The sequence below is a fragment of the Bos taurus genome, chromosome 8 (genome assembly GCF_002263795.3).
Source record: "Bos taurus isolate L1 Dominette 01449 registration number 42190680 breed Hereford chromosome 8, ARS-UCD2.0, whole genome shotgun sequence".
Lineage (NCBI taxonomy): Eukaryota > Metazoa > Chordata > Mammalia > Artiodactyla > Bovidae > Bos > Bos taurus.
In genome coordinates, this window is record NC_037335.1 from 37,781,739 (window position 1) to 37,807,101 (window position 25,363).

General features: G+C 39.9%; 1 protein-coding gene across 7 annotated transcripts in view; it reads right to left on the reverse strand.

The window, feature by feature from the left end:
• Nucleotides 1–25,363, reverse strand: part of KDM4C (lysine demethylase 4C) — a 409,700-nt gene that overhangs the window by 49,524 nt on the left and 334,813 nt on the right. For all 7 annotated transcript variants that reach the window (XR_009495540.1, XR_009495541.1, XM_015472464.3 and 4 more), the window contains one exon: nucleotides 15,787–15,972. Coding sequence is in view for 5 of the 7 variants with exons in the window: in XM_015472464.3 (XP_015327950.2) it covers nucleotides 15,787–15,972 (186 nt within the window). In the remaining 2 variants the exon portion in view is untranslated. The remainder of the gene's footprint in view (nucleotides 1–15,786; nucleotides 15,973–25,363) is intronic.

Here is a 25,363-nt window from a genome sequence, read left to right on the forward strand (position 1 = left end):
GGGGAGAAGGGGCATCTCCAGGTGGGAAATGAGGGCCTGGAGCACAGAACTACAGACAAAGATGTCCATGGTTGGGACTGAAGGCTGACTCTCCCAGACGTGTTCCTAAAGGCCCCCTCTTTGCAGAGTGAGCTCTGCCATCTAGTTTCTCACATGCCTAACCAAATAAAAGGATATTTTTCTTCCTTGAAATCATTCCCTACTGATTGCTAGGTTGGCTGGAAAATTTTTCTCTGACTTTAGGTGTAGTTAGGTGTGTAAACGTTTTGCCAAAGCCCAAGAGGAAGGAGCCTGTAGTGATTTAAACACACTGTGTTTGAAGTAGAAATCTTTAACAGCTGGGCCACAGTACCTTACATATGCCAAAATAACTCCCTAGTTTCCTACTTCATTCCTCTGTCCAACCATTTTAAATATATCTAACCTTTCAAAGCAAGAGAGCAACTTAGATGTAATAATAAATTTGAGTGAAGCCACAGTTTGTAGAATTCTGGAACTCTGAAATTAAGCCTATGAATGCTTCCTAAAATTGTACTGGTATAACTGCCTCTAGGAGGCAAAGTTCACAACACAGTGGCTCTGAGTGACCTGGATTAAGGCCAAAGGGGGCTTTATGTTGGCAATGTATTTTTTCAAACGCCGTCCCTCTTTGTCAAACGGCCTTAAAAACACTCATAGTCAGAATGGCATGTAGTGTATTTTACTCTCATATTGGTTCTTTGTGCATGCATATTTTATTAAAATTGGAACTCACCCTGTAAGGAAAGAATGTTTTAGATTTGAATTATAAGGTCAGCTTCATACTATGTGATCATAGGGATGTTACACAACCTTTATCAGCCTCAGTTTGCTCATCTGCAGAAGGAACAGTAATACTTACATTAAAGGTCTGCTACAAAATAATATGAAGTACATAAAATGTCTAGACTCACAAGCAATTAGTTCTCAGCAGCTGTTAAGTGGCTTCATTATAAGAAGAGACTATATATGAGACCCTAGCCCCAGGTAAATAAACCACTCTTCTCTACAGTACCCCAGTAACCGGCATGCACGACAGTGCAGAACCCCGGTTTCTCATGACAAGGTTCAATCCAGCTCTAAATCATCATTGCTCTGCTCTTCACCTCAGCCTCGTATGCCTCTAATTCTTGTCAAAAGGGGGCACATGGCTGTGGTCCTTAGGAAGGAAGGCATAAATAATGTGGTCTCCTCCCTCCACCCTCAAGACTCTCAAAGCCTTTGTTTACAACTCTCTTAAGGCTCTGGTCAAATGTCACTTTCACTGACTATCCCTCCTGTAACAGGGAAAAATCCATGGGTCAGTGCCAGGACCAATTTGTCTTTTTATCCATGGCATGCAACACTGTTGCTGCCAGATAAACAATGAATGAATGAATGGAAAAATAAATAGACAGGAAAAAAAAAAAAACTAAATAAATGATCTACAAGGACAGGTACAGACATATTTTTTAAATGGGAGAAGATTGATTCTAATTACTCACTGTCCAGAAAAGAGCAAAAAGAAACAAAGGGGATTTTTAGGAAGAAGTTCCTCTTTGTTAGGGTAGCTAGGCATGTGTGTGGGTAGGAGTGGTAATAAAGGTTTATGGTGAAATTCACAGGGTCTGGGAAGTGGAAGAAGCCAATGAAGGGTAAAGAAAAATGATAGAGACTTGACAGAGAAAAGGTTGATTCTAGACAACTATTTTTTTTTTCCTGCTAGGACATGAAATTTATGCAAATTGGCTAGCTGGAAAGCTGGCCAGCACACAAATTAAATAAACTGCCTTCATCTAAATAAAAAATTTTATAAGTCTCAAGCATGACTGACCATTTCATGGGAAGTATTAAAGAAAACAGATTTTTTTTCATAATGCTATTTTGATATGACTTGATTTATTTTTGCAGGAAGAATTTATTGACAAGCATATCCTATAACTGATTATACATACTCAAAATTACTTCCTGTCAGAAAAGCCTAAGAATCTATTGATGTTAAGAATGTCATTTCTCATCGATGAAGACGGACATTATGCAAGGGGCTCCATCAGATTATGGTGTTTGAAGACTACTGCACAGGCTAAGATTGTTAAAGTCAAATTTTCTTTAACATACACTATGCAGAAATGAACAGTGCTTTAATTGGGGGGAAAAAAAAACCCTCAACCTCTCTTTTTAAAAAGATAGAAACAGTTCAAAATTCTAGGGATGTGAGAAGAAAATGTTAACTAAGAAATTGTTATAGACATTCTACAGAAGCATCAAAGAGTCACTAGGACAAAAAACACAGATATGTTACCAACACATGTCCATACTCAAGAGTTAATTAAACTCTCGCAATAACTCTGTAGTTGTTAATTCTCATTAAATAGATGAAGTCACTGAGGTACAGGTCGAGTGACTTTTCCAAGATCTCAAAGCTGGTGAGAGGCTGAAGTGGGGCCCAGAACCAGGTGCTCCCCCATCACGAGTGCATGTGTTGGTCTCATCAACCAGGGGAACACATGTGGAAAGCCATCAGAGGAGAAATAAAACCAAGCAGGAAGTGACAGGAAAGGAATTCCAGCAATTGCCTAAAGAAGTTACATTTCCTCTGTTCTTTTCTAACTTATTTATTGACTGCCTCTTCTGTTCTACATACCATTTGAGACACTTTGTTTAATCTCCCCAGTAAAATCACAGAGTCAAATAAATAACTGATTTGGAGCCTATCTGGAGATGAAAAATGCAGAACATATAATTGCATATGCACTCACATATATACACTGCAACAAATTGCAAAAATGCTCACAAACCTTTACTCCTTCCTGTTTGCACACATCCTCTGAAATGTGACTTTGCAGCTCCTCCCACCAAAGGCTGGAGTCTACTTCCCCAACCCTCAGATCTGAGCTAGTCTTCTGACTTAACCTGCTTTGGCCAAAAGAATACAAGAGGTTCAGGATGGGGAACACATGTATACCTGTGGCGGATTCATTTTGATATTTGGCAAAACTAATACAGTTATGTAAAGTTAAAAAAAATAAAATAAAGAGTCGGACACGAAAAAAAAAAAAGAGTCAATGGTATTTCTTTAATAATTATCACCACAGCCTTCTGATCATCTGAACCAGGCCTAAGGGGGCCAGGAGGCCCTATATATACATGTGCCCAGAAGGCCACTGAGAATGGAGTGTTTGCTGCCATGGACCCCCTCAGTAACTTGTGAACCTATGGATCCCTACTCAGAATAATATTTTTAAATGCATAAAATAAAACACAAGATTAGCCACTCCCCACCCCCGCCAAATTACACTGAAATGATACTGAAAAAACAAATTTGTGATATAATATATATACTTCTTTAACAATGTATTAAATACTAAGACCTAGTGGCATGTCTAATAACAACTATTAATTTCAAAGATGCAATGGGCATAAGTTATATTTTGAGATCTCTCTCCCAAAGGTAATGTGATTTCCATTGTGGACAGAGTCTCAGAAACTGCTAATCCACCTCTGCCTATGCTCAAAACTGATAGCATCGTTAAATTGGAGCTAGAATTTAGAAAGAAATTTTCAATTTTTCCCCTCATGCTCTCACAGACAAATTTCTCTTGATACTAACCTGTTCAAAGGATTTTATCTATTTAAAGGCTCAGCACTCAACCTTTTAACAACAGCCTTATAAAACAAGAATGTTGTTTATATATGCTGCTTGTATAAATACAACTGTCAATAAGTGGATACAGCAGTAAAATGAAACTCCATGAAGACGTCTCTGTGAAGATTGAAGTTATGGACCCTAAAATGAGTAATTTTGGGGTGACCTAAACTGGAACAGGAATCTAACTTAAGTACTGACATTGGAATACATACTGTATTCTCCAATAGTCAATATCATTTCTCCCCAGTGAGTTTCTGACAGAGAACAGAGAGGAGTTAGTTCAAATATGACCTTTGCAGTGATCGCTTGGCAAGGAGTCCTGTGTGGCAGAGGAAGGAAGATTTCTCCTTGGCAAGAAGAGTCTTCTCTTATCGGATCTAGGAAGGCGGATGTGTATTCATACCTTGAAGGAGGGTCACCCACTATCCATGTAATGAGATGAGTCACGGGCAGGGATGTCATCTTAGGAAAAGCCCTGAGTTTGTCCTCCATCTGTATAATGATGTTAATAAAGGGTGCAAATCCAAAAAAATTAGGTACCTCTCATAGGTACATCCATCATTCAATCAGTAAGACTGGAGAGCTGAAGGAAAAAGCTTAGCAACTTATTCCATGAACAGGCCAAAATGCACATTTCCATGTATATCCAATAACCCTTTTACCTTCTCAACTTTATTATTACTCCCTAATTTCTATGAATTAATAACATGTGAGACGTTATTATATTTTTTCAAGGTATCCATTTTATAAAAAGTCCTACAGTTATCAAAGTAATAAATTAATACAAACTATCATTCTTTCACCAAACTTACAAAGCAAAAATCACTAATCTAAATGTGCCTTGTAATAATGAAAAGTTTCTGTAAAATTACAAGAGCTAGGTAAAAATATTTAACCCAGAAAAACCTAAATCCCTGGAGCTTCATGAAGAAATAATTGCTCTTATAACACAAATGCACATGCAGGCTCATAAAAATGTCACAAGTATTTAATTTTCGATATGTCTGTTTGTTCACGTGTACTTGATTCCTCATGGGTTTTTAAGTACAAACATATAATACAGTGGGAAATGGTGGTAAGCAGTTTCCCAGCAGATTTAAGGCCTTATTCAGTTTATCGTCTGTAGAAGTACAACTAACAGGCTGTGGAAGAAACAGAGGGGGAAAAAAAAACATGAATTATTTTCCATTTGAGTCATTAGCTCACCTCAGAGGTGGTAGTCTTGTTCAGGAGCTAAGTGAAGGGGACTGGGATGGGAGAAACATCTTCAGAGGCTTCACTGTGTTAATGTAGGAAACTCTCAAGAGGCAGGCAACACCTGCTTTCCATTCTGAATAGTTTCAGTAACATATTTTATAAAGAGCAGAAAGGAAAGTTTCCCATCAGTTGGACTGATGGAGCTGGAGGTGGAGCATTTACCGCTGAGATGGAATCTGATGTGAGTTCTTGCTAACTCATTTCCAATCTCATTAGCTGCTAGAGAGTATGTGAGTCCCTGGATGCCTGGCGCCAGAAGCTCTGCCTTGGGCTTTTAGATTTCAGATGCTCTTCAGGCTTCTTGGGTCTAACTGTAAAACTGGGAGGTTGGGGAGGGGACTATAGATTCAACAAACTCTCAATCATTCAAAGCAGGCTATGTGTGTGTTTAAATTTCATGTGAAAATGCAAAGAACCTAAAATATATAAACAATGTTGAATGAATTATAATTTAGGAGAAATGAAAGTATTCATTCATTTATAAGGTACTGTAATTTTTAAAAATGACCTCAGATGGGGTGTTTTCAACAGAGAGAAGCAAGGGACATGGGGCATTCCTACACAGTTCTCCTACCATAAGGATTTTTGGATCTCAATTACAGTGTGTAACTGGGTTAAAAATAGCTAAAAGAGATGAAAGATTTTCTTAACAAGGTGACCTAAAGCAAAACAGATTAATTAAAGGGCTTAATAATTGTTCTATGCCACCAAGAAGGAAGCCTAGGTAAATAATGAAGCCATGTAAGCTAATTCAAGCCACGATCTCAAACTGGAAATGTGTAGCCAAATTAGCACCATCTCAATGATGCACCATGTGCTTTGACTTTGGAGACAGGGACGTTCTGGAACTTTAATGACTGTTGAACCTCTGTGAAGTTCCATTTCATCACCTGTAGAATGGATACAATTAGAAAAACCCGCAACAGAGGGTTACTGTGTGGACCAAAAGAGACAGTGCACTACCAGTGACAGCGTTCAATAAACTATAAAAGGCATTATACCAATATCAGCTACTATTGATTTTATTTACCTCATCTACCTTGATATGCTGCTCTCAAGGAAAAATGGCAGTCATCTTGAACACAAGAGAAAATCAGGGTGGCATAGTCAATTCTGACTCTATACAGGCACACTACTTCCATGAGCATCAGACAGAAAGGGAGGGAGAGAGAGAGAGAGGTAGAGAGAAGTTGAGAATGAACATGTGCAAGCTTCCTAAGCTTCCTTGAAAATCACAGGAGGAGCCAGAGGAGCAGTGGAGAAGTCAGCCAAAAACTTCCTACCGCTCATCACAACCACAGCAGGAGCAGTGCAGATTCTGCCATGTGGGCTCAAGGATGTTATAATCAAAGGAGACAAATCCACAAAGCCTTTAACATCCACTATTAATTAAGCAAGCTAATATCCATCTGTCAGTCTATCAAGGGTTAATTAAATGTCTCTCTGTGCCCAGCACTGTGCTTGAAAGAATGCTGTGTGGGCTCCAGTGGAGGCAGGAAGGTGAGGGGAAGGACTGAGAGGCTCCAGGGCAGCAACCCTCCCTTCCCAGCCCCCTGCCTATAGCCCTTGTGTTCCCTCCAACAACATCTAATGCTAACCTCTGTGGTTCCTGCAGCCTCAGCCAAAGCTGCTTCTTAGCATCTATTAAGGATGCTCTTCTTTTCTCCAAATAAATGATAAAGATACAAGACAACAAATTTTAAGATACACTTAAAAGTTGTTTAATGTAAGGGTTTGCAAATTTTTAATTTTCTTCCAATTCTTGATAAATATATGAGAAAATGAGGACAGACCTGACGAAAAGGCCTACATAACACTCAAGGAGAGATAAGCACAATGAAAAACAACTCACAAGGACATTCGATGCCCACAAAGAAATTAGGTTTCCTTTCTCCCTCCCTCCTGCCCCAAGAAAAAGCTTCTGAGTGCCAGGTCAGCCCAGGAATGGCTGAAAGAAAAACTGAAAGAATATTCTATTGAAAAAAAATTGTAGAAAAAGAAATCTCTTATGTTCCTTCATATACTACTCTATAATTTCACAGATCCACTACACCCAGTGTGGGAGAAGACGACAGAGAGATGCACGCAATCTCATGGTGAAAACAGTCAGCTTCAGATAAGGAATGGTCAAGAAACCGTCTCTTTTACCTAGAAAGGGAAGAAGTATTGATTTGCATGTGAAAAACGGCTCAGATCCCAAGATGGCTACCAACACTCTGTGGAAGGGTGGGACAGAGAGATGGGGTAGCCCCAGGCTGACTGGCTTCCTGCTAAGAGACCTCAAGAGGCCTCTCTAGTTAATTTAGAGCTTTACAGCTTTACACATCATGTTCGGTGAATGTGGACAAAGAACACAGACCTAGAGAGTAGCCCTTTAGATAAAAAATGATGGAACTTATTTAAGTGCCTTTTCCACTGCTTGCAGTTAATAGTCTCATTAAACTATAGTTTCATTACCCTGTGTCAGTATCTATGGATTTCATTATGACTATGGCAACTAATTACTGTTTTCTACATGAAGGAATTGAAAATCCTGCCTCTTATGCTTTACAAGATGTTGGAATGTCAAATTCTCTTTGCTGTTGTGTGTCTGCTGACACATTCCATTTATATTTCTCTACTGTATCCACAGTGCTTGACTGTAATACCAATGTTAAAATATGGGATTAGTGTCACTACTTAATTTTCTTAACAAGCTATCAGACAATAATGCACGCCCTAATCTTTTTAAAAAAGGAGTATTAAATTGCTGAAAAGCTTAAAATTTCCTGAGAAATAATTCTGTGAAAAGCTGAGCAAGTGTTTCATATAGAAACACATCTTACCTATGCTTTTAAAAAATGTAACCAGATAAGTGGTTCTTAGAATGCAAGACTTGATTTCCCTCAGTATGTGTGGTCCGTGAAGTTGTCAAGTATCAAAGGTCCCATGTTAACAGCCCTTCCTGCACCTGCCCCTCCTGCAGTAGATTGGCTGACTGGTCCCTGGTCCCATGATGCACTTCAGGGGACGGGGTGGGGATAAGACGGCCAAGTAGGAAATACAACATGACAAGTACTTCATGGGGGTTCTGATGAATCTGCTTTAGTGATAAACACCAAACTCCTGTAACCAAGATGCAGATTTTTCCTGAATTTTTCTAAGTCAGGATTATTTTGCAGTTTTACAAAGCTAAATAAAAAGTTCAGGCAAAATTCTCCTTTCCACATTTTTGAGAGAGAAGAAGATAGCCAAGGCTGTTGAACAAGAAATCTCCTGGAAATCAGGGCTCCACAGAGGGTGACTGCTAACACTCACATCAATACATTTAAGGCCTCAGCAGCAACATTGCTTCAGAGTTATTTCAGGGGCTCTTCAGGCCCTTAGGAGCAAGCACTGTCTATTTGTAAAATAAATAAGGCATCCCATATAACCTATGTCCTAACATTTTTCAAATGCCTTTGGATGCTTCCAGGAAATTTGAAATAATGTTTGTTTGTTTTTTAACCCAACCAGATTAAAGGATAAAGGACAAGACATCAGAGTCTGGAGAAATGCTATACTTAAAGGCAGAGATATTGTTCTGAGTCACTGGGAATTGACTCTACTTTCTATCCCCAGATGACAGTGTGGCTTTGTTGATCATGAGTCTGATTCAAGAGCCAGGTGCGTGCACATTTTTCCTTAAATGGAAAGGCCCAGACTGTTAGGAGTAAATCCTTCCAGAATGGAAATGTAAACCCCTTACATAGAGCAACTATGTGGTAGCAAACCACAGTTCTGCTTCGATACAGCAGCAGCCAGTCACATGCAGATGTTGCCACAACGGGGCAGCCCACTAACGGTGTGCCGGAGAGGTGCCACATCGAGGCACTTGGCCTTTCTCTGCCTGCATGGTCTCCCCCTTCTGATTAGTTTCTGTACCCTTGACTGAATTAAAATTAGAATATGCAATGGAGGCATCTGTTATCTCTTCCCGCAAATTCAAAACTCCCCCTGAAACACTTGAATTAGCATCAGAAATGGGTCTGGAGTCTCTGCAGCTGGTGCCTGAGCGGGGACTGGCACAAAGACCCTTACCAAGTGACTAGACTCTGAAAAGGGACTGGAAAATGGAGGGATAGAAGGGTAAGGTAAAGATGGCTCCATGGAGGCAGAAGAGCCTCTGCCTGGGACCATGAAGTCACTATGGGGAGCTTGTGGGGCGAGTGTTAGTGGAATTTTCCTCTATGTCCCACAACCAGGCCCAGCAGAAGGTATGATGTCCCTCCAACAGACTCCCTGCTGCTGCTGCTGCTAAGTCGCTTCAGTCATGTCCAACTCTGTGTGACCCCATAGACGGCAGCCCACCAGGCTCCCCCATCCCTGGGATTCTCCAGGCAGGAACACTGGAGTGGGTTGCCATTTCCTTCTCCGAACAGACTCCCTAGGTCTCCCTAACTACACCAGGTATGATGGAAAGACAATGGAAACCCAGGGCATGAGACTGTGCTCCAGAGACTCTGAAGCACTTCTACTGACTGGAAGCCCGAAGGAGAAGAGCTCATGATCACTGACCTTGCCCTTCCCCAGGAAATGTCTACAGAAATAGCAGCAGGAAATTAAAATGAGGGTTATTAATAAAATACAGAAGTTTGAAGTGGGATATGTTTAATTTTCTTGATAAAATTAAGAAAAACACTATATTCACTGGTTTTACCTAATAAAGTGAACAAGGGAAAAATTGGTTCCAACTGTAAATATTCTAAAATGTCTGTGTTAAGTATTTCTTCTCCCAGGCAATCTGGCCTTAACTTTCTGTCATCCAGGATACATGGATGGAGAGCTCAACAAAACACTACTACTGATAAAGGGTGAGGGATTTCTTCTTGAAATGAATGTCTGATTTAGAAAGATTGAACACACTCACCCCTAAATCACTATACTATTTGTTTGTTTTTTTAAACCCGTGCTAAGAATTTTTTACATCAGACTTTTGCTTTGGTCAGAATGCTTTCTACTATTCAATAACAGTACAAATTCAGAAGGATGTTCAAAAACAACTTACATTGAAAAACCATATACAAATATCAGATTATTATGCACAAGTCTAAGAAGAGTTTGTTATTTGGTCATGACAAACTTACTAACTGAACAGAAAGGGGGTTAGCAATACCTCAACTGTTACAGAAAAAACAACAATCACCAAACACTGTCAGTTAACCACAAAGACATGCAGATCAGGGTGACGAAGAGGGTTTATGGAAATGTAAACATTCAGATCATTAGTTAGATGAGTGTTAGTGTTAGTTGCTCAGTCATGTCCAACTCTTTGCGACCCCATGGACAACAGCCCAACAGGTTCCTCTGTCCGTGGGATTCTCCAGCCAAGAATACTATAGTGGGTTGCCATTTCCTTCTCCAAGATGAGCATTAACTACAATAAATTCTGTTTCTCTTTCTTAAAAGCATGAGAGGGACAGAGTCAAGCCATACTTAAGGAGGGAAAAGAAAAGACCAAAAGGTGATGGATTCATATCATGGGTTGAATCAAGAGACAACCAGATGATTGAGAACTAGTCACAAGTGAGAGTCTGGTTTCCTTTCACTCTGGCCTTCCAATGCCAGCTCCAATGCAGTTGACACATCAACTTAGCAAACTCAAACTTTTCTCTTTTAGAACCAGCACAAGTGTTACCTCCTCTGTGAATGCCACCTGACTGCCCCAGATAGAATTAGTGACTTCCTTCCAAGGACTCTCAAAACATTTTACTCGTATCTTTATTTAGCCTATCTTCTTAGGGAATAGAGCACAGCAGCTAAGAGCCTTGCTTCTGCATCAGAGTGCTTGGTTTTGACTCTGCATGGTCACAGTGTGACAGAAGCACCAAGAAGAAAATTACAGTCAACTGGTACCTGCTGGATCTGTAAAAGGCTAGAATCCATGATGATGTCCAAAAGCATCAGTGGGAATTTACAGTGGGAGTGTGTTTGAGGTCTCTCTGTATCAATCCATAATCAATCCATAATCCTGAAACACTGCAGACCCTTTTTATATTTAATGAATTCATATAAAAGTGTTCCTGATTTCTTAATATTTTTTTTATCATTTGGTGTTTTCTCAATGACCAATACTGAAAGTACAATATGCTATGCAATATTTTAGGGTTTAGAATTTAGGGGCCTTGATCACCCAATGCTCTACATACTGGCAAGGTGAGAACTGTTTCTGCACAGCAAGGAAGGTATTATCGTTAGTGATGACAGATATTCTCACCCCATTACCACCCAAAGGTTAGTTACACAAGCATGGATTAACCAGAAGGGCTGCCTTGCTCCAAGTCCTTCACCAAATCCTGGGCAATGCAGGTGTCCCCTCCTGTCCTGAGCCACGCACAGTGATGGCAGGGAAGGAGTTAGTTAGTGAAGCTTTCCTGGGCTGCTCACCTGAAGACACAAGCAGGGAAAGAAGTCAGCAAGTGTTGAGCAAGGATTCAAGTTCTACAACAAAGATGAATGCTACATAGAATAGAACATGAAGGTGAGCTAAAGAGACAAGAGAACCTTTCGGAGTGGGAGGGGCCGAAACAGAAGCCAACATAACCACTACTTTCCCATGTCCACACCAAGAATATTGCCTTGAAAAAAGGTGCTCACGTAAAATCTCTAACACATGCTTGATAAAAGATGCTCAATAAATACTACCTCTCTTTTGTCCACTAAGCTCATTCCCTAGCATTAGAGAGCTATTTCAACAAATTTATACCAAGAAGCTTCTATGGATTGCTGAGTACTAATTTAAAAGATAAAACACTGGTTAAATCTACTAAATATAATGATCTAGCTAAAATAATAGAAAAGGTGGAAAAAATATACCAAACAGTAGGAAAAAAAAATTGACCACTAAGATGTTTTCTCTACTCAAATTCTTCCTCTCTTTTTGAATAGGTGTCTATCTCCACATTAGAAGCCACAACTTAGTAAATGATAAAGGAAATAAATTTCTCAAATGTCTTTGACAGGAGAGGGTATTAAGACAAAAACGATGTACCTTGTAAAAGACTGTATTAGAGGCGCCTTGCTTTTTACAACTTATTAATACATAAAGTACAAGGAATTCTGGAGCTCCAATACTGCATACATGGAACAAACACTATAATCTAATATGAAGGTTTATTGAAGTAATTTGCTTGAAAAAAAATTAGTGCATGCCATCTTTCTCAGCTCTGCTGCCTTTCGTTATTCAGGCGTCTCTTCCACTGACATCTGTCTAGTTAACTCAGGTGTGAGGAGACAGTCAGTGACTGTACTTTGTAGGAAGTATAAAATTTGTGAGTAGTTCATTGTTTGCTTTGAATAAGAAATGCTTCCAAAGCTCCCAGTTTCAAAACCATTTTTACCATTTATTGTGTTCTCTGTCTTTTCCTTACAAACATCTATTCAATATGCATGTGAGTGGGTTAGGAATACATCCAATGGAACCTTCAGAAATAGAGCCCAGAAAGAGGCCACAGTGGATCATGGCAAAGGATGGTCAAGTATCACAACACTACTGACATTACCACATGTGCACATACACAAGCACACATGAGTAAAACCTCATACTTGCAAGAAAGCAGGTACCAATCAAAAAATATATGTTTGACAAAAATACTGAAAACTCTACACTAAAATTTAGGTTAAAATAACAGGGACCAGAGATGGGGGTGGGGGTGGGGGGCTAGCGGTGCACATACTATAACATGCTCCTTTCTACTTCAAGAATCTGAAAGCTGGACTCCTTGGTGGTCCATTTGTTAAGAACCCACCTGTGGATGCAGCGGACAAGGGTTCAACCCCTGGTCCAGGAAGATTCCACGTGCCCCAGAGCAACTAGGCCCGGATGCACAAGTACTGAGCTCACATGCTATAGCTACTGAAGCCCACGTACCTTCGAGTCTACGCATCAATGAAGATCCAGTACAGCCATAAGTAAATAATAATAAAGGATTTGAAAGCTACCTATTTTCCCCAATACTATCATTCTAACCACAGAGTATGTTTATTGTCCAATGGAAAAGTGCATTATAATAAATCAGATGAAATTTTTGTACCATTATCCAGAGTGATTTTATACCCAAAGATCAACAACACTGAATAAGCTAGTGTATTTAAAATAATTTATGGCATTAAAGGAGAAGTAGAATGCACTTTAAAATGGTCCTTTTGAATGCAAAAAGCAAATAATGGAAGATGCAAAAAAAAAAAAGTAAAACTGGAGTACTGAAGTAACTGTAGTTTTATACTTCATTTCACCTAAATTGGTCAAGCATCCTCTACTCTCAGCAACGCCTGTGATGGGTTGCCAAGTTAGCCTGGACTTCATCTCACGAGTTTTTTCACTGCTATGATTCAGCAGTTGCCTGTTACTACCAAACAATCCCAGCATGGTCGAGAACACAGACAAACTACACTTCTGACTCTGAGGAGTGTATCCCCTGGCATTCACAACTTACACAAAGAGAGATACTTGAGTGAAGTTCAATTTTTTTACGCTTGAAAAAGGAAAGAACATTTAATGCAATAAGGGTAATTACAATGCTCTTAACCAAAGTTCCCAGAGTCTATGGATTCCCTCGAGTTAGTTGTCAAACATTTTTGGGAGGAATCCATACCTGGAGTCTAATTAAGAATAATGGATAAGTATTAGCTACCAGGAATGTATTTCAGAAATCCAGTGTTCACAGTGCTTCCACCTAGAGAATTTTGCAAAGGCAATTTATGAACACTAAAATATTTTCCTCATAGAGAAAGCCCACCACATGTAATGCTGTAAATTATATGATTTCCCCCCCACCCTTTACAAAGTATACCAAGTTCTGAAGTGATCTATAGGGAAGAGTAGTTTCTAAATCATCTCAAAGTCAAATATTTTCCCTTTCATCATCATTTATGAAACACATTAGTAACATAAACCTGACTGAATCAAACACATCAGAGTTAAGAGGAATGAGGTCCTGATTAAACACCTGGATCTCTGTAACAGCAACTTCAATATAATCATCAGTAACCACAGAGCTCTGGAATATTAAAAAGGGAATATATGATCCCAAGCAAAGGTTCAAATGAACACCTCTAGTGCCACTTGAGGTTTGGGGTGTGGAATTCAACAAACAGTAGACTACGGGCTGAAAACATATGTACATTCCAGCACCTGTCGCTCATTAACTGAATATTTGGGCAAAAAACTGAACCTCTCTAACTTGGGCTTCCTATCCTTGAAGTGAGGATAGCATTACTCATGTGGCCAGTTCACAAAGGAATGGAGCAGCAACAGCAGCAGTGGAAGTAATAAAAAAGAGAAAGCAGTAATACAACTTTCATTTTCTTAGGGCTTACACTGTGAGGTGAACTGAAAACCACACGATAAGGTGGGCACGCCATTGCAGACAAGGAAGCCGAGGCTCAGCGAGAAGAACGCACACACGGCTGTACACGTGCTCCTGGCAGAATGTAAGTGTGAACGGCAACAACTCTGACTCCAGAGGCTGTGACCTGGTTCACATCTCAAAATGTATCCTCATGAGTCGTCTGATGAGGTAATGTTAGTGACTGCACCGTAAATGGCAAAGTGCCAGTAACGCAATGTGTTATTAGCTTAATTTTTTAAAGTTGCTAAAGTGGGTTTTCTGCTGAGTACATGTACTATTCTTAGCAAGAGCGCATCAACTCAAGAAATTAAGGAAAAAACACGAATGAATATGTAACTTGAGGCCTACGACAATGGAAAAGAACTTTAAATTAGACGTGACAGTTTGTGATGTCATTTTCTACACTTGCACATTCACATGCATCCACACCAAGACCCAACCCACAAACATCAAGTATTTCTCAAGACACGAGAAGAAGCTGCTGCAATCAAAAAGCCGAGAGATGTGTTGTATAGGGGTCATGGCTCCCCAGTCCATGGTAGTGACCTGGCAGGCTGCTCATCGGAGGTAATTAGAGACACGGGACAAGCATGTGAGGCTGCAAATGGTCTATGGCCAAGCTTCCTGGGACCTTCAGCACATGAGTGAAACTGAGGGTCAATAGGATGCTTCAGCCTCTTCATTGAAAGCCACAGACAATGATGGTGATCAGAAAAGCTAACCAAGGCATAGCAACCATCTCTGCACTGTCTGAATTATTCTAAGCCTTTGAAACAGAGGAAAGAGTCCATTCACCAAGGACAGGTAAACTGAATTACAGTTGAATTCACATGTTAGTTTGTTGCAAACATTCTTTTCCTAGAAACAGGTTCAATCCTGAGTGAAATGGAAAAGGCAGAAAATGCTGATGTGTGTACTTCTCTTCTCCTTTTCTGAGCTTGTCCTTACTTCTCCTGGTGCCTCTGTGCTGCCTCTAGCTTATCCCATCTCAGGCAGCATGTCCTTAAATGTTTGGGACCACCCTCTCCCTCCCCTTACTGTGTTACTGCTCTTTGTTTTCTTCTAGAAGAGAGGAAATAAACCCCCAAGACCAGAGTGTACAGGTGTCTGGATTAAACACTGCAGGATCTCAGGAGATGTTTTCACATCAGTGTCTTCTCAGAAATGCTCTCACCCTCATTCTGGATATGTGCAGTGCATAATCTGTACAACCATACTCAGCAGCCCTGTATACAGACCCCAAACCAGAACAGTCACAAAGAGTTTTATCCATTCATCTGTTCATTCACTCATTCAACTCATAAATATGTGCTGCATCTAGCATGTGCCAGACACTAATGGGTCTTGGACAACTACTAGTAAATAATAATGTATAATCCCTGTCCTCAAGAGATGTACGCTCTAGACACATCATCAATGAGTAACATTACAGAGTAGAGCATGCTAGACTTGGGGGATATACAGGAGGGGATTCACATGCAGTCTTGGCATCAGCAAAGGGAGAGCAGGTCTTACCACGTTTGGGTTGATCTTATGTCGGAAGCACGTGATGTTCACGACATATGGCCAATCATCAGGCTCCATCAGCACCCCAGCAGCGTGAGCACATGTGACGTGGAAGGAGGCCGGGCAACGCCCATAGGAACACTGGATGCAAGCTCCAGAGACCTTCTTAACCCGGTGTCTGCAGAACATGCATTTCTGGAGGATTAAAACAAAGAAGACTGTCAATTCAAACTCTTAACTCAGCGAATTTCCACATTTCACAGCATAACAACTTTTAGAGAGGAAGAACACTGATGATATCAGCAAGGCCTGATCTCCAGGGGCCCTAGTGGTGAGATTGACTGTGGCAATACGAGCCACATACCTTCAAGGAGACATGCCAATATGGCCACATCCTACAAGACATATGCTGAAACACTCCTTGCGGTTAGGAAAGCCAAGCCCTTCTGCACATGCTTCTCCATGCTTAGAGCTGAGGGAAAGGCCCCCTGGTTGCTCCTGTAAGTCATCCATGAACACTGAAGCTATTTCTCTTTTACCGCCTGACTGGCGGGCTTTTCTGTACATCAAACAGGCACATATTCTCCTAAATTAGATGAGGTCTTCAAAAATACCCAAATGGCACACAGATGGGCTAAGGTTTCTATTTACAAGGAAATGTAAAGTGTTAAATGGGCCAATGTGGAAACTATGGCTCAAGTGTTTAATAATCCAAATCTGAACCCTTCATTACTGAAACAAAAATATGCCTCCCAAAGTGAGAAAACTGAAAATCACCCCAAAGGGCATAATTTTGTTGAGTATCTATAGCTGACTATGCCTGAGAAAGAAAGAATGGAAATAAAAACAGCAATAATAATTACCGCAATTTGAAAATTAAATTGCATACGATTAGCCCTAAACGTTATCAGTACATTTGTTATGAGAGATGGAATAAAATCAAATAGCTTCACTAAATGCAAGATTTGTGAACTAATACTTGACAATTAGGAAAAAAGAGTTGTAGAACAATGTAGGATCAGGTTCAGAAACCAAAAGAAACAGAATGATCAAAAAGCTCAACTTTTCTTTTATAGGTACATTTTCCTTCCTGAGACAAAAAAAGATACTTGCGCTCAATGCCCTTAGAGGACTGTAACATTTTATCACCGACTTGCACCAAACCGTGTGCGGTAAACTTCTAACTCTTCTTCGCCCTCACATCTGATCAGCACCTTCAGTCTTATAGATTCTGCACCTTAATCTTATTCTGATTTCACTCTACTCATCTACACCAACTGCCACGATCTTGGTCCATGGTGTCTTGCCCAGTGTAATAATGGCCTCCAACTGGATCTCTTCTTTTATTTCATGTCATTTTGATTCATCTTCCCAAAGAACTAAAATAAGACCCATTATAATGTGAATAAAAGCATTATTTAACATCTTGATATCTCTTTGGCAAATTCTTGGTATTAGGTTCAGTATATTCCTGGTAATTCTTAGTATTCTGGTATCTTTTTTCTCAACTCCAACCATTCAAAATATGATGACAGGTAAAGCAGCAAGACCTCATATCAGAAACCCCAGGCATAATCAGATAATCTTTTAAGAGCCTAATCATACCACAGTGAGGTCAGTGTTTGAATAAACTCAGATACTGACAGATGTATGAAAGGAGAAATTATTTCCTATTTTACTAATTAGACAGAATCAAGAATAAGGAAGAGTATTATGACTTAGCTAATTAATGAATTGATAACTCCAAGCTTGTCAGCCTCTTTTACAGTTAACTTCCTGAATAAACAGCAACTCCAGAAAGAAGGAAGGAGACAGACAGTATACATTTAAGCTCAGTAATAACTCAATCCTTGGAATTTTGTAAGGGAAATGCCTCCTTTTCCAGGAAGACCGCATGGGGCGATTTCTAAGGATAGATCCATGATCCTTAGAAAGTCACCCCAACTTCAGACTATTGTAATACCATGCTTTAGAGGATGTTTATTTCATGGAGTTGGGAAGTTTGACCTAAACATTAACGAAGTTCTTGCAGAGACAGAGGATTCTGCAAAACTTGGTAGAGGAGCCATTTTGTATGTTGCAGAACAGCTATATAGTACTTCCGAACCCCAGTTTCACTTTTGTTGTTGTTCAGTCACTCGGTGGTGTCCGACTGTTTGTGACCCCATGGACTGCAGCACTCCAGGCTTCCCTGTCCATCACCATCTCCTGGAGCTTGCTCAAATTCATGCCCATTGAGTCGGCGATGCCATCCAACCATCTTGTCCTCTGTTGTCCCCTTCGCCTCCTGTCCTCAATCTTTCCCAGCATCAGGGTTTTTTCTAATGAGTCAGTTCTTTGCATTAGGTGGCCAAAGTATTGGAACTTCAGCTTCAGCATCAGTCCTTCCAATGAATATTCAGGATTGATTTCTTTTAGGATTGACTGGTTTGATCTCCTTGCAGTCCAAGGAGTCTTCTCCAACATCACAGTTTCATTGCTTGCTACTAAACCAACTGTGCTTCACCCTGGCTGAAGCATCTGTGGCAATTTGACACCTACACTGCTGGGCTATGGAATTTAACTCAACAGGGTAAAGGACACATAAGACACTTTCTAGAATGTTGCAAATTAGAATAAAATTAAGTACTATGAAAGAAGTAGAAATAAAATGCTATATGGAATTAGAATGACCAGTGCAACGAGGGTATGCCTGGGGGCAACAGAAGGAAGAAGGCTTTAAAGAAATGCAATGCTGACTAGATCAAGATAGCGGACTTAGCCCCTGCTATAAACTCTCCAGTCCCAAACCCTAAATAAATAAAGAGATATGAAAATGAGTGAAACCACAACAGCACTAACTAACAAAAAATGGAGCACTTAATTCCAGGAACGAGAGCCTCAGTAAAAACTATTCCTAGGTATCTCTGTGGAGGCAGTTCTGGCAAGGCCAATACCAAGAGTAAAAGCAAATAATTAAAATTTATTAAAAATAACCTGTAGTGGATTCATTTTGATATTTGGCAAAACTAATACAATTATGTAAAGTTTAAAAATAAAATAAAATTTAAAAAAATAAATAAATAAATAATTAAAATCTTTCCCAATGGGTTAAAAAAAAAAAAAAGACAAGTGACCCACTGCCAAGCCAGCTCCATGGTCCACCCTGCCCCCACTTATCACCAGTAGGTGAAGTAAACCAATCTGATCTGAACCCGAGTACTGTGAGCTGAGCTATCATTCACCAGTAGGACAAGTGGATTCTCATTTGGGCTAATAGAAAAAAAAGTACGCAACCAGAATACAATCATATACTTTAAAAATCACAAACACTTGAAGGAAAACAATGCCATGAACAAGAAGTGCTATACTTACAGAAAAGTTGGCCTAAGGAATCAGGTAATGGGAAACAGAAGATTAGTTAAGAGAGATATAGACATACTATGATAGAGAGTCCAAACTATATTGCATCAACTAAACAAAAACAGTAACAAGTTACAGTTCTAAAATTAAAAATATTAAAAAAAACAAGATGTGTCGAATTCTGGAATGGATTCCAATGAAGATCAAATTAGCAACTGAAAGATGGAGCCCAGAGATTGTACAGAACACAGAAGAAAAGATCAAAAAGAAGGAAAATGAAACACAAAGGCTAAGGAGTATGGAAAAGAGATCCAGATGTTCTACTGTCTCTCTAAGAGGCATTCTAGATGAAAATAAAAAGAGAAAATAACAGAAAAAATCGTGACCTGAAAAAAGACCCAACAAATAGGATTGATTTTTTTAAATAACCTAAACACATCTTAGATTTCCAAATAAAGAGAGAAAATTCCCAAATCTTCCAAAGAATAAAAGAGAAAAATCAGATTACCATCAGATCTCTAGTCTGCAACAGTGAGTGCTAAAAGACAATGAAACAATGTTTTCCAATTTATAGAGGAAAATTAAATTAGGTCTACATCCAGCCTAATTTTCTTTCAAACATTAGGGCAAACAGATTTTTTCCCCCACAGTCAAGGATCAGAAGTATGCAAGAAGAACTAAAGATTAACCAAGAAGCTAAATATGTGGATAAATCTAAATGAATATGGACTTTATAAACAATAATAGTAATGTCCTCTGGGTTTGAAATACAAAGAGAATTTGAATAGATGACAATTGTAGCATGTATGGCAGAAGTGGTAAAAATGAAGTTAAATAAACATTTAATGTTCTAATGTTCTTGAATTGACTGGAAAAAGGTTAAAAGAGCCAAAAGTGGGGGGAAAAAAAACAGAATAAGGAAAAATAATAAATTCAAACAAAGACATGAAAAAGAAAGAAACAGAAACACAGAACAGGTGGAAGCAAAGGAAAAAAACACACTGGAAATTCGCAGAACTAAACCCAATCATTCAGTATGTTAAGTGTAAACAGACTAAATTTTATTTTATAGACTAGGGTAGTGAACTTTTTCTTAAAGTGCCAGATAAATATTTTAGGCTTGTGTGCCAGTGTCAGCTGCAACTACTCAACTCTGCACTGTGTACTTGAACTGAACGATATGGGGATTAGGGACACCAACCCAACCTCTGCACAGTCAAAAATCAAGTAACTTTTGACTCACCCAAAACTGAACTAATAATAACTTACCGAAGCCTTAATGATAACGTAAATAATTGATTAACACCTATCTGGTATGTTATAGGTTTCTGCTGCTGAGTCCCTTCAGTCGTGTCCGACTCTGTGCGACCCCATAGATGGCAGCCCACCAGGCTTCCCCATCCCGGGGATTCTCCAGGCAAGAACACTGGAGTGGGTTGCCATTTCCTTCTCCAATGCATGAAAGTGAAAAGTGAAAAGTGAAAGTGAAGTCGCTCAGTCGTGTCCGACTCTAGCGACCCCATGGACTACAGCCTACCAGGCTCCTCTGTCCATGGGATTTTCCAGGCAAGAGTACTGGAGTGGGGTGCCATTGCCTTCTCCGTTATAAGTTTATATATTCTTAAAATAAACTAGAGAAAACATTATTAAAATACTCATAAAGAAGACAAAATACGTTTACAGTACTGTATATCCATACTTAAGATTATCTCATCTGTTAATAAGAGGAATTGTTTGTTAATATCTACACCAAATTGTCTCCTATGATATGAAACACTGTAGATGTTAATCGTATCACTAACACTAGGCATCAAAAATTAAAACACGTTTAAAAAATTCATATTTATTTACAAGTATAATAATTCATGCATTAATAATGAAGAAGCAGTAATATGATTGCTTTATGACACCCTAGTGTAATGGGTGGGGTTTGTCTGGTCTGTGTTTGTGTAACACATGAAAAATTTTAACTTTTTATAATAGATTTCTGTATATTTAATGGTAATAAATGATAAAATCGACTAGTATCTACTAGTATCTGTGATAGTTTATGCATTCATGACATACCTAACATTTCCTTAATTTTTTCCCATATTTTTAAACTACGTGGTTCATCTGCAAGTTTTTTCAAATTGATGCAAATCTCCAAAAACTTTTACAATACATGTACTGAAAAAAAATCCACAGATACATGGACTACGCAGTTTAAACCCATGTTGTTCAAGGGTCAGCTGCAGTGTAAAAGCAGGCACAGATAATCCACAAATGATGGGCATGGTCGTGCTGCGGTTCATGGGGTCACAAAGAATAGGACAAGACTGAGCAACTGAACTGAACTGATGGGCATAGTCGTGTTCCAATAAAATTTTATTTACAACAAGCACAGGCCCTAGTATCTGACCCCTGCAATAAGCCACAGGCACATATTTGAAGTGAGCTGTGAAATGACAGAATTATTATTTGATTCCCTGGTGGCTCAGATGGTAAAGCGTCTTCCCGCAATGCGGGAGACCTGGGTTCGATCCCCGGGTCGGGAAGATCCCCTGGAGAAGGAAATGGCAACCCACTCCAGTATTCTTGCCTAGAAAATCCCATGGATGGAGGAGCCTGGTGGGCTACAGTCCATGGGGTCACAAAGAGTTGGACACAACTGAGCAACTTCATGGATCTAACAGCAAGGTGGATAAAGAACAGACTGGTGGAGAAAGATACTGTTATGAAACCACAGGATGATAAGGACTTGGACTATAGCCAAGTGGCTATTAAGAGGAAGCTAAATGTAAGTGTTTTTACTCTTATCCTTTGTTGACAGAGATTCTATATCCTCCTTTAAACAGAGCTACTCACACAAGGCCAGGGCTGGACACTGTCTGCTGTGGGAAAGAACTTCTCTATCATCTGCTTAAGTCTTAAAATAGAAGAAGGACGAGGTGACACCAATCTCTAGAGGGATGGGGACTGAAGAGAACTTGTGAACCGTAAGATTGCTGGGCACTTAAAAGCACAGAAGGTTTGGAAAGACAGGGCCATTCTTCCTGCAGTTCCTCTTTGAGGTGGCAGTGACCCACTGGGAAAGGAATGAGGAGCCAGTTTCTGGAAAACAATTAATAAGAGGTTTGAGAAATTCAATGATGCAGCCTAGAGGGCCATCGCTTGGGGTGCTCCTGAACAAGCGGAGGAGGTGCTAATGTCCAAGGGAGACCAACACAGCATAGCAGGAAAGTGCTGACACAGAGGACCCTACAGAGTAACAATGATAAGGTGTCATCCGCCTTTACGGTTTTCTAGAAGGGATGTCTGGGGCATAAGAGCTGCTCAGTGTTTGTTGAATTCAACTAAATCTAAGCAAGTACATTTTGATCAAGTTATAAACTTGCTCACCTGTTTCTTCATCAGCGAAAAAAGATTCTACATATAACTATGCCACCAGAAATGTCAGAGGACTTCAGAATCACTGAGAGGCCTGCCTAAAACACAGATCATGGGCCCTACCCTCAGAGTTTCAGTGTGTCTGGGCTGGGGGTACTGAATTTGCATTTCTGACAAGTTGCCACTGATACTGATGCTGCTGACCCAGGGATCGCACACTGGGTTGGAGGGTTAAAGGGTTAAGGGGTGCCGATTATTCCGAGAGCCTCTAGTATAAGGAAATTCAGGAGGTACAATATTTTTTCATCTATTCTGCTGTGTCAAGGGCTGAGAGAATCCTCAGGCGAGTATGATTTATAGAGGACTGTACTTTCTTGGGGGACAGGATTTCCATACTTATTCCAATGGCATAGGCTATTAAGGCTCCTAATGGGTTGAGGAATTAATGAAGTATCTGGCAATGAGGCTTTGTGTATCATTAGATTCTTAGTGTGCACATCCTGGCAAAGGGCATCAAAAAATGATGAGCTGTGAAGGAGTTAGAGGTTCAAAGCACATCCTCTTCCCTTTTCTTTTTTAATCTGATTTGTAATATGATTTCATTGTTGTTTTGTCAACTTTGTGATCCTTTTGCTTCCATAAATAAGCCTCCAAAAGAGGCACAAGTACTTTTAATTAGTATTTCCTAATCAGGCAAGTAACAACTGATATTACCTAATTTCTTTTTTCTTTTCCTTTCCAAAGATACTTTTGCCAGGTAACTCCACGGCAAGCTAACATTTCCAGTCCCAACAGGGAATCAAATTGGACTCAATGGATATCACTATTGTTGCAGGCAAGTCAGAGGACTGAGGTTGAAACTTTGATTGTACTCCACATCCTTACATATATATTTTAAAACAGAAACTTTCTTTTCTTTTTATTCTACCTGTAAAATGTATGGTCTGCTCATTAGTACTCATTAAGTCAATCACTCATGTGCCAATAATGGCCAGCACTGGGGGAACACTGTATAAGGAAGCCTAAGATCTACAGCAAGGAGCTTGCAACCCAGGGAAGGAGACAGACAAGTAAACAACTCAAGCAGAAGGAAAAGCAGAATGTAAGAACTGTCATATGAAAGCAAGATTCAGAAGGGGCAGAGAGAGGAGTAGATTGTTACTGAGAGAAATCAGTTTACCCAGAGAACTAAAGAGTGGTTGGGGAAGGAAGGAGTGGGGAAGGTTGAAAACCGAGGTCTCCACAGTGAACTCACACTGCAGGTGTGGGCTGCTATAGTGAGGGGCAGCAATTCATATGCAGTCTCATGCCACTCGGGCCAGACAGAATTGTTCTGCTTTCAGCAGTCTAAGGATGTTATTAATACAACCGGCAGACATCATGAAATGATACAGTAAAACTCAATTCTGAATACTCGTGCATCAGCTCATAACATGGCGACTACTCTGCCTCTCCACAACCCCATCAAGAAAAGTTATTTCTACTCTTCAAGTTTAGAACATTAAAACAAATGGCTCACAATTTGTCAAGTGTGTTGAATTAAATCCTTATTTATGATATGTATCAGAAGCCATTTATCTCATTGCTTTTAGTTTGTTGAGATTCACCCCACAAAAAGTGAGATGCTAAGAAAAAGGCAAGAGCAGGCAAGAGGGGAAAGGACAGAGGGTGAGTTCATCAGGCCAAGAGATGGAGCTAAGAAAAGCAGGCAGAGGTGGCGGGGATCAGACAGAGGCTACACTCACTGAAAATAAGCAAGGGAGGCATTGTTGGCCCCAGGAAACATTAAATAAGAATCACAAAAGGATTCTACAACTGGAAAGGCCACAGCAGTTCAGATACAAACTGACAAACTAACAGATGACTCTTGAAAAGTATTATGTCAACAGCCCAGTCACACTTTTTTTTTTTTTTTTTTAATTTTGGATCAGCAGAAACACCAAAGATCACTAAACAGGAATCTTTCGGAAGCATCTTTTAATCCCAGTCCTAGAACACTGCACATAGGAAGTGCTCAATAAAGATCCACTGATTAAATGAAGGATTGTTTCCTTATTATACTGTAGGTGCTGTTGTCCAGTCACCCAGTCATGTCCAACTCTTTGCGACCCCATGGACTGCAGCATACCAGGCCTCCTTGTCCCTCACCATCTCCCAGAGTTTGCCCAAGTTCACATTCACTGCATTGGTGATGCCATCCAGCCATCTCATCCTCTGACATCCTCTTCTCTTTCTGCTCCCAATCTTTCCCAGCATCACGGACTTTTCCAATGAGCTGTCTGTTCGTATCAGATGACCAAAATATTGGAGCTTCAGCTTTAGCATCAGTCCTTCCAGAATATTCAGGGCTCAACTCCCTTAAGATTGACTGGTTTGATCTCCTTGCTGTCCAAGGGACTCTCAGGAGTCTTCTGCAGCACCACAGTTTGAAGGCATCAATTCTTTGCGTTCCGCCTTCTTTATGGTCCAGTTCTCTCCAGTTCTCACAAACATACGTGACCAGTGAGAAGATCATAGCCTTGACTATATGGACCTTTTCAACACACTAAGTTTGTCATCACTTTCTTGCCAAGAAGGATTCATCTTCTAATTTCATGTCTGCAGTCACCATCCGCAGTGATTTTAGAGCCCAAGTGAAAGAAATCTGTCACTACTTCTGTCACTTTTCCCCTTCTATTTGTCATGCAGTAATGGGGCCAGATGCCATGATCTTAGTTTTTTTTTTTTTACTATTTGGCCTTAAGCTCTCCTCCCTCACCTTCATCTATAGGTTCTTTAGCTGATCTTTGCTTTCTGCCATTAGAGTGGTATCACCCACATATCTGAGGATGTTGATGTTTCTCCCGCCTATCTTGATTTCAGCTTGTAACTCATC